The sequence below is a fragment of the Eptesicus fuscus genome, chromosome 8 (assembly GCF_027574615.1).
Source record: "Eptesicus fuscus isolate TK198812 chromosome 8, DD_ASM_mEF_20220401, whole genome shotgun sequence".
Lineage (NCBI taxonomy): Eukaryota > Metazoa > Chordata > Mammalia > Chiroptera > Vespertilionidae > Eptesicus > Eptesicus fuscus.
This window is the reverse complement of record NC_072480.1, coordinates 93,885,447-93,898,119: the sequence shown is the minus strand read 5'-3', so window position 1 is coordinate 93,898,119 and position 12,673 is coordinate 93,885,447. Positions and strand designations below refer to the sequence as shown.

At 37.8% G+C, this 12,673-nt stretch overlaps 1 protein-coding gene across 1 annotated transcript; it reads left to right on the top strand.

Moving 5' to 3' along the window:
* Positions 1–1,294: 1,294 nt before the first annotated feature.
* ZFP42 (ZFP42 zinc finger protein) lies at positions 1,295–2,203 on the top strand (the record flags this gene model as incomplete). Its single annotated transcript, XM_028152652.2, has 1 exon — positions 1,295–2,203. A coding segment is annotated over exon 1 (909 nt), but the record flags the coding sequence as incomplete, so codon positions are not given.
* Positions 2,204–12,673: the final 10,470 nt, after the last annotated feature.

Here is a 12,673-nt window from a genome sequence, read left to right as displayed (position 1 = left end):
CTATATTTTGAAATACCACCTCAATGTCAGACGGGTATGAGACTTATTGTTTGGGGTGACTACTTTGTAAATTATGCAAAGGCCTAATCACTTCATTTTACACCTGAAACTAATATAATATTGTATGTCAGCCATTACTGAAATTTTTTAAAAACATTAAAAGAATCAAAATACCATCTCAAAAGAATAATCTCAAACTGTTCATTTTACTCCAGTACTTTCATATATGCCCCCTTTTTAAAAGCATTTCATTTTTGTTCCTACAGCAGGATGTTAAAAGTAAGACAATAAAAGTAAGAGATCTTTTATAAGGCACACAATTGTAACATTAAGCAAAGGGCTCTTAGAAAAGATATAATACATTCATTCCATAACTCTTTTACATTTTTCAGGAAGTGACAGAAAACTATGGAATGCAGTCATGCTCATCCTTTGTGTATTATCTATGGCTGCTCCTACTACAATGGCAGAGTTGAATAGTTGCGACAGAGATCATAGGGCCTACAAAGCTTAAATCTGGCTCTTGACAGAAGAAATTTGCCACTCTTGGCCTAGAATACTGCGTGACACAAAGCAGGATTCCACCTATACTTAAAGAATGAATACAGAGCTGATCAAGTAACACTGGCTCACATAAGCATTCCGCATTTGCTCTGTGCCATGAACTGTGCTAAACACTTTATATGCATTATTTAATTTGAATTTCATAACAGTATTACATAAGAAAATAGGCATGTCTTGCTCTCTTACCTCCTTCAAGTTTTTAGTCAACTGACGCTACCCTGAACCCCCTGTTCAAAATTGCAAACTCCTACTTTCTACCCGCCCCTTGCATTATCCTATAGCACTTTACCTTGTAACAGATGTCATACATACTTATTCCGTATGCTTATGAGAAGGTATACTCTATGAGTATGTTCATGTGTTACTTACTGATGTGTTTCCACCCATGAGCAGCCTAGACCTGGGCTGGCATATAGTGAGTGCCCAATAAACAAAGGTTAGGTGATCAAGTGGGGGTATCCAGGTAAGACCCCTATCTTACATCAGAGCTCATTCTCTTACTCTCTTGTGGAGTTTGTCAAGGAAGACGGGGTTAAATGTAGTCATTCCACTATTGAAAAGGAAGTTCTGGGCTATTTTTTTAGGTCATTTTCTGACAATGGCTCTAATGTTTAACCTCATGGTTACTATTCCAAAGCAGGTACCTGCTGAAGGCTTCCCGCGATCACTGCTACCTGGAAGTGGTTGATAAATCCTGGTGCGAATCTTCCAGGAGGAACCACAGGACAACATGGAGCAGCAACTGAACACAAGGGCAAAGACCCGTGGGCGGAAAGGCCTGGGCAGAAGGGCCCCCGGTGGGAATAAGCCAGAGCCAGCCAGCCCAGAGCCGGCCCAGCAGGAGCCCCTCTTGCTGATGAGGGCCTTGTGGGAGGAAGATGGGGGCTACGAGATCAGCTATGAGGTTGGGGAAGAGGACCCCTTCTCTGACTGTTACATAGAGTGCACCATACGAGGTGAGTTTTCCGAACCCACGCTGGAAGAGGACCTATTTCTTAGGTCCTTCAACTGCCTGAGAGGAGGAACAGAGCAAGAGTTTGCTCAGCAGTTTTTTGATGGCGCAAACGCACTTTTGGAATGTTCCTTGCAATACAGGGAACAGGGAGCAAAACAGGACTTTCCTCCACAGAACGGCGGGGAGAAATCGCTTGCTGAGCATTCTGAGCACATGCCAGGCCAGAAGCCTCCTCCCGGAGAAACCCCCAACACTAGCCTGCTGGATCCCACCCGGCCTGCAGAATTTGCTAGAAATAAGCCAAGGAAAAATGGAGAATGTGGTGCTCCAGAAAAGTTTGTTTGTCCTGAGAGGGGATGCGCGAGAGAGCTGAAGACGAGAAGCTCCCTGAGAAAGCATCTCCAGCTCGTCCACGGCCCCCGCAACCACGTGTGTGCGGAATGTGGGAAGGCGTTTCCTGAGAGCTCCAAACTGAAAAGACATTTTATGGTCCACACTGGAGAGAGGCCTTTCCAGTGCACTTTCAAAGGGTGCGGAAAGCGCTTCTCCCTGGCCTTCAACTTGCGTACCCATGTGCGCATCCACACCGGGGAGAGGGCTTTTGCGTGTTCCTATGAGGGCTGTCACAGGAGCTTTGTCCAGTCAAATAACCTGAAGTCTCACATCTTAAGTCATGCAAGGCAAAAAATAATCAATAAAAAGAAGATGGGGAAAAAATCTTTAAACAGGGGGAAAAAAGAGTGATTGGGGACAAATATGCCTCATTGATTAATTTTCAGAAAGAATATTTGAGTCAATGTGGTGACCTTATGAGGCATATTTTTAAATGTTACTAAGATGCTCCTAGTAATTGTGATGCCATTCTAAGAACATTGTGTACAGAATGTGCTTCCAACAGGGTGAGTAATAAACTTACTTCAAAAGAGTAATTCTTAATGTTATGAGTTAGATCATTGAATAAGGGGCTTATTTTCACATACTATAAAAACAAAATTAACTTTGGTGTGTTTTTTAATATATCTTTATTGATTTCAGAGAGGAAAGGATGAGAGAGGGATAGAAACATCAATGATGAGAGAGAGACATTGATAGGCTGTGTCCTGCATGTCCCATACTGGGGATCGAGCCTGAAACCCAGGCATATGCCCTGACTGGGAATCGAACCATGACCTGATTCATGGGTCGATGCTCAACTACAAGCCATACCGGCTGGGCTAACTTTGGTTTTTAAGTTTGTTGTTTCTGTTTAACTTTTTCCTTTTAGGAATATTCTTTGTGCTACATGTGATAATCCTAAAGAATGAAAATCGTACAATAGATTGTCAATAAGTGAATGAGTAAAACTTTTTTTAAGTTAAATATCATTTGTAATTATTTTCTTCTTTTAAGGGCTATATCTAACTATTGAAATCCTATACCTGGATCTAAATGGTTATTTGATAGTGTCAGTTCATTTGAATCATTTTAGATATTTTCAAATAAAAGGAAATAACATTCCCAGAAATTAAGTCTGGATTGAAAAATCAAAATGTGCATTAAAGAGAGATAACAGTTATTTGTCTTTGTTTTTTTTTTTCTTTTGTTAATCCTCACCTGAGGATATTTTTTCATTGATTTTTAGGGAGAGTGGAAGAGAGAGGGAAAGACAGAGAAAAACATTAATGTGGGAGAAGCACATCAACTGGTTGCCTCCTGGATGAGGAGCCTGCAACCAAGGTATGTGCCCTTGACCGGAATTGAACCCAGGACCCTTTGGGTTCATCCCCTGAGCCAAACCGGCGAGGGCTATTTGTCTTTGAAAGCAGCAAAAATTGCAGGTTGATAGTTCAGTATTGGTAAGATGTGGGGAAAGAGTGATCCATCTACCTGGTTGTTAAGGTATAAATTGTACCCTCCACAGCCATTTTGGAGGGTATTTTGCAAGTTTTCTATATCAGTTTTCTTGGGCTGCTATAACACTACCACCAAGTAGGTGGCTTAAACAACAGAAATTTGTCCTTCCAGCATGTGAGGGGACATGGCCAGACAAGTAATCTGCAACCCGGGAGATGCCTTCACCAAAATGCAACTATGCTGTCATTGTGATCCTGGACTGCCCAGCCTCCAGAACTGTGAGAAATAAATTTCTGTTGTTTATAAGCCAAAAAACAAACAACAAATTTATTGTCTCATAATTCTAGAAGCCAGAGGTCTGAAGGTCCAAAATCAAGGTGTTGGCAGGATTGATTCCTTCTGCCTCAGGCTTCTCTTGGTTTGTAGGTCACTATTCTCATATTTACATGGTGTGCTTGTATCTTCACATCATCTTCCTTCTGTGCTTGTCTGTGTAGAGATTTATTTTACAAGGGCCAATCATTGGATTATAACCCATCCTAATAATCTCATTTTAACTTGATCACCTCTGTAAAGATCCCATCTCAAATAGGTCATATTCAGAGGTACTGACAGGATTTCAACATGAATTTTGGGTAATACATAGTTCAATCCATAACGTGCCTTCTTGTAGACCCAATAATTTCAGTTTTATAGAAATATTTGCACAGTGTACGAAGATATTTGTTGAAGGATGTTAACTGGAACATATTGTTATTAGTAATAAATTCATAACGTAAATGTCCATTAAAAGGGAGCAAGTTGTATAACTGATGATACCTCTACTCAACTGAAAATGTGTAAATATCCTTAAAGGAAGCTTGGCTGCAAAGGGAAGACAAGAGGAGCACAGCTGGAGGGAAGCCATAGATAAGGATGAAGTTGTGTTTATTTAGTTTTTTTAAAATACTTTACAAATTTTTTGAAAGTTGTTGATTGATTGATTTTAGAGAGAAAGGGAGAGGAGAGAGAAACATCAGTTTGTTTTCCACTTCTTTCTGAGTACATTGGTTGATTCTTGCCCTGACCAGGGACCAAACCTGCAGCCTTGGTGTATCAGGGTGATGCTCTAACCAACTGAGCTACCTGGCCAGGAGGAGGAAGTTGTTTTTAATAGATGGATCAGAATATGGGGTACTTATATGCTTTGGAATGAAAATTTAGAGAAAGTGGTTAACTAATCTCGTTAAAGGGGAAAATTAATCATTCAGGAATAGCTGGTAAGAATAAAACTATAGCTCTAATATAGAGATTAACTTGTTTTTGTGATTACAAACTGAATCCCTCATTGGAATACCTTATAATGAGCAGAAAATATGCAGCCATTAAACTTGGAATGCGTTTTTCCCCAGAGTCAATATTATAGATAATCATATAGTTAGAATACCCATATGTCTTTGATTTTCAGATTTAAGACATCATTGGAGATAATGGTGATATATACCATGAATTTAACAGCTTTCAGGGGGGAAAAAACAAACAGCACAGCACACAAAACTTAAGGTTAATCTTGATTGTAGAAATGCCACAATATAAACACATGTATGGCTTTCTATAGGTATGTGGGTCCTGAATCTCAAACTGAAAGGAACATTGGATAAATAATCCATTCATACATTTGGAATTTCCTCTGAATGAAACACCCAAGTATAGAATTTAGAATGGGAATTTGACTGAGATGATGGAGCATATAGTATATTTGTCTGGTTTTTGCTTTGACAGCAGTATTTGCTTTAGTCCTCTATAGATTTCTACTTCAGAGTTGAATTAGGACATAGCACCTCTAAAGACCAAGCAAAGGGAAGGATTATATCCAGAGCAGCTGAGACTAGATAAAATCAATGGCAGGGTTTAGGCTGCAAACTTAAGACCTGGGACTCAGGGCATCAAGAAGGATCAAGATTGGCTTCCTCTGTGTGAAGGCTGGTCTATTTCTATAGAGCACTTTTTCTGGAACTGGAAGGGACAAAGGCTAAGTATTTACAACCCTGAAGCTTAAATGCATAAGGAACATCAATCTGAGAAAGAGCTTGTGTTTGGATTCCAAGTCTTAGTCAAACTCTGAATTAGGAATAGGCTGCTACTTGGCTAGCCTCCTGGATGGTCTTTTGTTTTTCTATTCCAAAGAGGACCCCTAAAACTGTTCAGAATGCAAGTTCAATGGGGGAGGAGGATAGGGGATGGGGAAAGGAGATTAGAATATGTCCGCTGAAGTCTTAATGTTTTGCAAAAGACATGTTATGTGTACTTTCTACATTTGTATTTTAAGTAAGAAAAATGAGCACAAAATGTGTGAGCACATATCCAGAGAAAACTGAAAAAGGAAATCATTCCTTCTAGATCTCGACATGTGTCAGATACTGGCATTTTACAAATCCTAATGAACGAACAAGTATTTTTGTTTTCATGCTGGTATTTGAATTCATGGCACATATCCTCCCTCCCTTCCTCCTCCCCTTTTTTATAGCCCAAACATTAATTGTCAGAAGGTAACAGATTGGTAGTTACAGAATAGTCATGGGGATGTAGGGTAGAACATAGGGAATATAGTAAATAATATTGTGATAACCATGTATGGGGCCAGGTGGGTACTTTAAAAAGGGGGAACACTTTTTAAAGTATATAATTGTCTAATCACTATGCTATACACCTGAAACCAATACAAATTAATACTGAAAGTAAACTGAAAAAACACACAAAAATATTTAAAACAAACAGAGGAAGGTAACAATAGAGAAATGATCATTGCTTTCTTAGTATCACTAACACATAGGGCATAGATGGCAATTAATACATTATGGTATAAATAGGGAAAATAGCTTAATATAATTTTTAAAACATAGTTATCAAAATCATATATAATTTAAAAACAGCTAATAAAGGAAGCATTGCTTGTTTTTACATAAAATCTGGTTACTGAGAAATAAAGGTGGATAAATTGACTAAAGTAATACATGCTCACTAAAAAAAACACAGAACTATTACCCATGCATATGTCAATTCTTACTCAAAAGTAATCACCTCTCTTAAAAAGATTTTTAAAAATAGTTACATTGTTTGTTTTTATTAGTGAAAATTATCTTCAATCTCATTACCCTTTTGGTCATTTCTACCTTCCTCTGAGACACAAGACTGAAGGTCTGCTCGAATCCTAACATTTTGGATAATGGAGAACTAACCTGCATTGATTAAGTATATGAATAAGACTGATTAGATAGTCAAAAATGTGTCAAACCACTTACATTCTTACTTTACACTAGTTTCTTTTATTCTGGGTGATATGTGCACAGGTCTCCTAAGCAGTCATACTTGATTTTTGCATTTTGCTGTATAATATACAATGGTATATAGCATATTGGTAGACATAGGATTTCTATCCCCAAAGAATTCTATCAAAAGCATGTTTATCATATATTATTTTCCTACCGAATATGCATGTGTAGAAATTTGTATGTGCTTATGTTTTAATTACCTAATGCACTAGCTCTGACTGAATAAATTGCATGATTACATCCTACATTGGACACAGAACAGTGCAAGTTACATTAAAAAGCCATTATATTTGCAACTCTGAGCAAGAGACTATAATTAAAAGGCAATTGGCTGAAATTAGCTTTGAGAGTACAAGAGTTTAAGTAGGATTTGGTAAATGAACATTAACGATTAACATGTGGTTTTTATTAGGTCTTCTGCTTCTTCTCTCTGACCTCAGGGTTGAATTTCTTAGATGTCAGTGGACCAGACATATGAAAACACCTGTACAAAGCCATGCTTCACCATGTGGCTAAAGTTATATCCATATACCAGGCCAACCTAACTTTTGTGACTTTCGTAAATCAAAGGTATTAGGTAGGCTGGAATGATACCCTGGGCATTAATAAAGTTTTTAATACTTGTAAGATCTCCGATGTGCATCATAAAAAGCATAGTACATGCTTCCTGTAACTCAAAATGTTGGTGATAAAATGCACATGTACAAATCAAAGAAGTAATAAAACTAGAGAACTTTGATTATCAACCATTAAATATACAAAACATTGTTAAAGTTATACACAATATGAGTAATAGTACCTCATCTTTATCTAAGGCAACCAATACATTGTTGTAAATTGTTAAGGACTTGGCCTAGTACTAATATTTGTGTGGGGGTGGATAGGTGAAATCTTGTTTTTTACCAGGTACGTTTGCCTAATAGATGTTACACTTATAGCAGATTAATGATGGCTGCAGCCTTAGCTGGTCTGGCTCAGTGGGTAGAGCATTGGCCTGTGGACTGAAGGGTCCTGGGTTCGATTCCAGTCAAGGACACATGCTGAGGTTGCGGGCTCAATCCCCAGTAGGGGGTGTGTGGGAGGCAGCTGATCAATGGTTCTCTCTTATTATTGATGTTTCTCTCTCCCTCTCCCTTCTTCTCTGAAGAAGAAAAAATATATATGTATGGCTGCAAACTACTCTTCCCATTGAGATTTGGAGTCTATTTCCCTTCCCTTTAAGTATGTTGGTCTGTGGATGCTTTAATCAATAGACTATGGTATAAACAATACTAGAATAGCTATGCCAATTCCAAGCCTCGCTTTTAAGATGCCTGGCAGCTTGATGTTTAAGAAGTATGACTACCCAAAGACCACCATCCTAGACAAAATCCAAGGCACAAGCAGAGACCCTGTAGGATAAGAGGCAAAGAGGTCAAGGACAAGGAGTAATGAGGTCCCAGACATGCGTGAAGGAGCCATTGTGGAATAATTTAGCCCTAGTCACCCCGGGTGACACCAAATGAATTATGGGGCCCGGATGATCCCCTCCAAAATTTCTGAACCACAAAATGATGAACAAAATAAAATTTTTTGTTATTGTTTTTTTTTTACATGGGGACTATAGTTGATAAAACTATTGAAAAATTGAAATTTTCTAAGAGTAGAATGTAAATGTTTTCACCACATATGTGTGTATGGGGGTTAATATGTCCATTAGAAAGGAGAAATCTTAAAATGTACATGTATATCAAATTATCATGTACATTTAAATATCTTAAACTTTATTTGTCAATTATACCTCAATAAAGCTGAAAAAGTAAATTGTTGTTTTAAGCCACTTAAATTTAAGATCAGTTTATTATGCAGCAATGGAAAACATAAACTTCACTTCAGATTTCTTATTTGAAATTTAGTCTTTGCTTCATATTTGTATGAGTTTATGCCTAAGTTCAAAAATAATTGTTGAATACATTTTGAAATGTATACACTAGACCTATTTGCATTAAGAGACATCATAGTGAGCCCTAGCTGGTTTGGCTCAGTGGATAGAGTGTCAACCTGCGGACTGAAGGGTCCAGGCTTTGATTCCAGTCAAGGGCACATGTCCGTGTTGCAGGCTCAATCCCGAGTAGGGGATGTGCAGGAGGCAGTGGATCAATGATTCTCTCTCATCGTTGATGTTTCTATTTCTCTATCACTCTCCCTTCCTCTCTGAAATCAATAAAAATATAAACAAACAAAAGAATCATCACAGTGAGGTAGTGAGTTCCTCTTTCTAGACCAGATGAGACTGGTCTACCTGTGGGCTAAGAAAACTGCAGCTGCCTTTAATGAAACTAAAACTCAGTCTCTGTAAAGACTGGTGCGGGAAGAATCTCCACCTGGGAGCAACAATATCTCTTGACCAAACTGGTTCTGTCATCCTGAGCAGGTCACCTCCCTGGGAGGAATGCCATTAATTACTGCTGCTGCCACCACTGTCCTTAAAGGGTCATGCTCCACTTTAACATTGACCCACACACGAGCCCATAGCTCTTCCTTTATTGCTTAGCAGTAAAAATGAGATGAGGCTGGGACATTTAAAGATCCCATTAAAGGCAAGAGGATAACACACTACAGCTTGTTTTCTCAGGTCACAGGTTTCAGAGATCACTTTCAGGATCCAGAGTTAAGAGAAAAAAGCTCCTGGGATTCTTTCATTTTCACCGAAGACCTGGTTTAGATTTCTGGCTGCGAACCCACTTATTTCCTGAGCTTTTAGCCTCAACCCACATGTGGGTACGGATGGACACAAGAGAGAGAACCTTATAGAGAAGGGCGAGGGACAGATTTTGAATGCTTTGTAAACCCTTTTAAAGTGTTAGGATGTTGCCTTTGTAGCCAATCATGGAAGCATTGAGGGGATTAATGGAGTGACACTTTTTAGAAAAATCATTTGGGAATCAGAATAAGGGATGGATTGGGGAGTAGGAAAACAGCAGCTGTTGAGATGCTCTGCCTTGTTAAAATAAAGTCTTCCCACTTCTGGGAATATATCTAAAGAAACCCAAAACTCTGATTCAAAAGAATATACCCACCCCTATGATCATTGCAGCATTGTTTACAACAGCCAGGGTTTGAAAGCAGCCCAAGTGCCCAGCAGTAGATGAATGGATAAAAAAGCCGTGGTGCATTTATGCAGTGGAATACTATGCAGCTGTAAAAAAAGGATCTCTTACCTTTGAGACAGCATGGAGGGACCTGGAGAGTATTATGCTAAGCAAAATAAGCTAGTCAGAGAAAGACAAGTATCACATGCTCTCACTTATTTGTGGAATCTAATGAACATAAGCTCACAAAATAGAAACAGACTCATAGGTACCAAGAACAGACTGACAGCTGTTAGAGGGAGGGGAGTTTGGGGGTGAAAAAGTGAAGGGATTAAGCAAAAAACAACAAAAACACAGTACTGTTGTATCTCTGAGTGTTTTTGGTTTTTTTTACCAGAGGGAAATGGGGGAGGGGCGTAGAAGAGGCTAAAGGGATAAATGGTGATGGAAGAAAACTTGACTTTGGGTGTTGAACACATAATACAATATACGGACGATGTGTTATAGAATTGTACACCTGCAATATATAATTTTATTAACCCATGCAGTTCCAATAAATTCAACAAAAGAATTTAAATAAATAAACCAACAAATACACAAATATATAAAGTCTTATTGGAGTTTATATTTCCAGTACAGGCATAGAACATAATGAACGATTATTGGGTGTTTGAATAAATGCTTGATTAGACATAGCAGTAGTAAAAATAAAAAAGTGACCAATGCACCAAACTTAATATCACTGACACAAAAGAATCAAAAGACTAATAACCCAATACCAAAAAATAAAAAATAAAAAAATGAGCAGAGGGAGGATCAGCACTGGACAGGCAGCGAATGACTGTTAGGCAGGAACTGCAAGAGAAGAACTGGAGAGGTAGCTGGGGGTCTGGTGCTAAAGGGACATTGATACTGTGCTTATTAAGAGCTTTAATTTCTCATATATAGAACATAAAGGCATCTATGGTATAGTTAGAGTTTGTTTTGTAGTTGCTTATTGTGTTTGTTGCAAGAACAGTTCATCTTTGAGAAATGTGGCAAATTATAAAGCGTAAATAAAAGATAAACACACTAAAAATTTCCCCAGCTAAAGGGAACCATTTTGGTGAATACATTCTTTTAAAAAATCAATGTGTTTAATCAGAAGAGCAATAAATTCAGATTTGCATGTTATATCAAACAGGATGGTGTAACCTATGGATGTGAGTTTGTGGGAAGCAGGGGAAGAGACTGGAGAAAGAAGCAAGAAATATTGAAAACCTTAAGAAGGCAGCAAATGCAGGAATAAAGAAGAGAGAAAACATTCAGGTAAAATGTCAGGCCCTGGTGACATGTAGGAAGAGGAAACATCTCGAATGGACCTGAAGTTTTCTGCTTAGTAGAGTAGCTAGACAGTGATGTCATTAAGGAGGTGGAAACTGGGAATCGAGAATCAAGGAGAGACTAAATGATAAGTCTCACAGATGAGAATTATTTTGAAATGACAATTGTGCATGTTGGAAAAAAACTCACTGAAAAGTGAGCTTAATCAAATTTGACTGTAGAAGCTAAGAGTAATGCAGATTCACATTCCAAAATTTTATTGATTTCTTAAGATAATTTAACTTGGTTGCAAAATAAGCAAAAACCAATAAAAAGTACTTGACAGGTTAAATGTAAAATGGTTTTATTACATTTCCAGCTCTTCTAATTGACTAGCAAGTTCATGACAAAATCAAAATATCTACAATCAAAACAGATCAAAGCTATTTTCTCCCTAGTAGTCCAGTATCTGTTTGCACAGAAGACAGACATAATCAAGAGTGCTCAGCCAGATTTTTTAAATAATTAAGAATTCAAAGGCCTGCTAACTAGAAAATTCTTTAGTCAAAAAAATACCCTTGATTGTAAAATAGCTGACAAGCCATTTATTAAAACAGCAGTTGACTAATGCTTCTCCTTATTTCAAGGTTACATTATAAATCAACTTGGGCAAAAATCTTGTAGAAGACCCATAGGAGGATGAGCAGAACAACTTAAACTATTTTTTAAAAAGTCATAAAGTGCATATCTTCTTACAGAAAGAATGAGGTTTAAAAGGATGATAATGAACAGATATTACCACAGCTGGCATCCAGCAAGCTTCATTTGCAAAGATCATAGAAGTTGATTTATAAGGCTCCCATGTGAGTAATGAAAGTAGATTGGTGACCATATTGTCCTAAATGGTTGCGTTAGAGCACATTATTACTTTAGAGAAGCCCACATTAATGATGAGATCATTATCATCAGAGAATAAACAACACAAATTTTCAGAATCAACATCTTAAATTTTAACACTTGTATTTTATTATTATTGACTATCTTTCAAAGTGATTAACAAGAAAACTCTAAGGAAGCATCAGTTCTGCTCTTCATTTCATGTTCCCCTTGGAAAAAAGGGGGACTCCAGACTCTCCTGATGTCAGCACTTGGAAAGGTCAATTACTCATGTAGAACAATGAAGAGGAAGCATTCGATTTTTTTTTTTTTTTTTTTTTGAGGAGGCACTAGATTTAATTGGACATATGCTCCTCACATTTAAAGACAAGGAGAGATAATGACCTTCCAAAAGATATATGGAGGACTGATAGTATTGCATATAAGTCTAAAGGAAGAAAATATAGAGCACACATTTTTGTAAATCACTCTTTAAGGAAAAAGCCCCGATGAAATGTGGTCTCAATAAAATGTTATCCTTTCGCGGAGCTTAAATATGGTCAAATTTCAATGTCTTGTTAGAAACCGGAAAATTGGACATCCTTAGCCTCAGAGATGAGGAGGACATTCTTTTATTTTTTTTTTAAATACATTTTATTAATTTTTTACAGAGGGGAAGGGAGAAGGATAGAGAGAAACATCCATCAGCTGCCTCCTGCACACCTCCTACTGGGGATGTGCCTGCAACCAAGGTACATGCC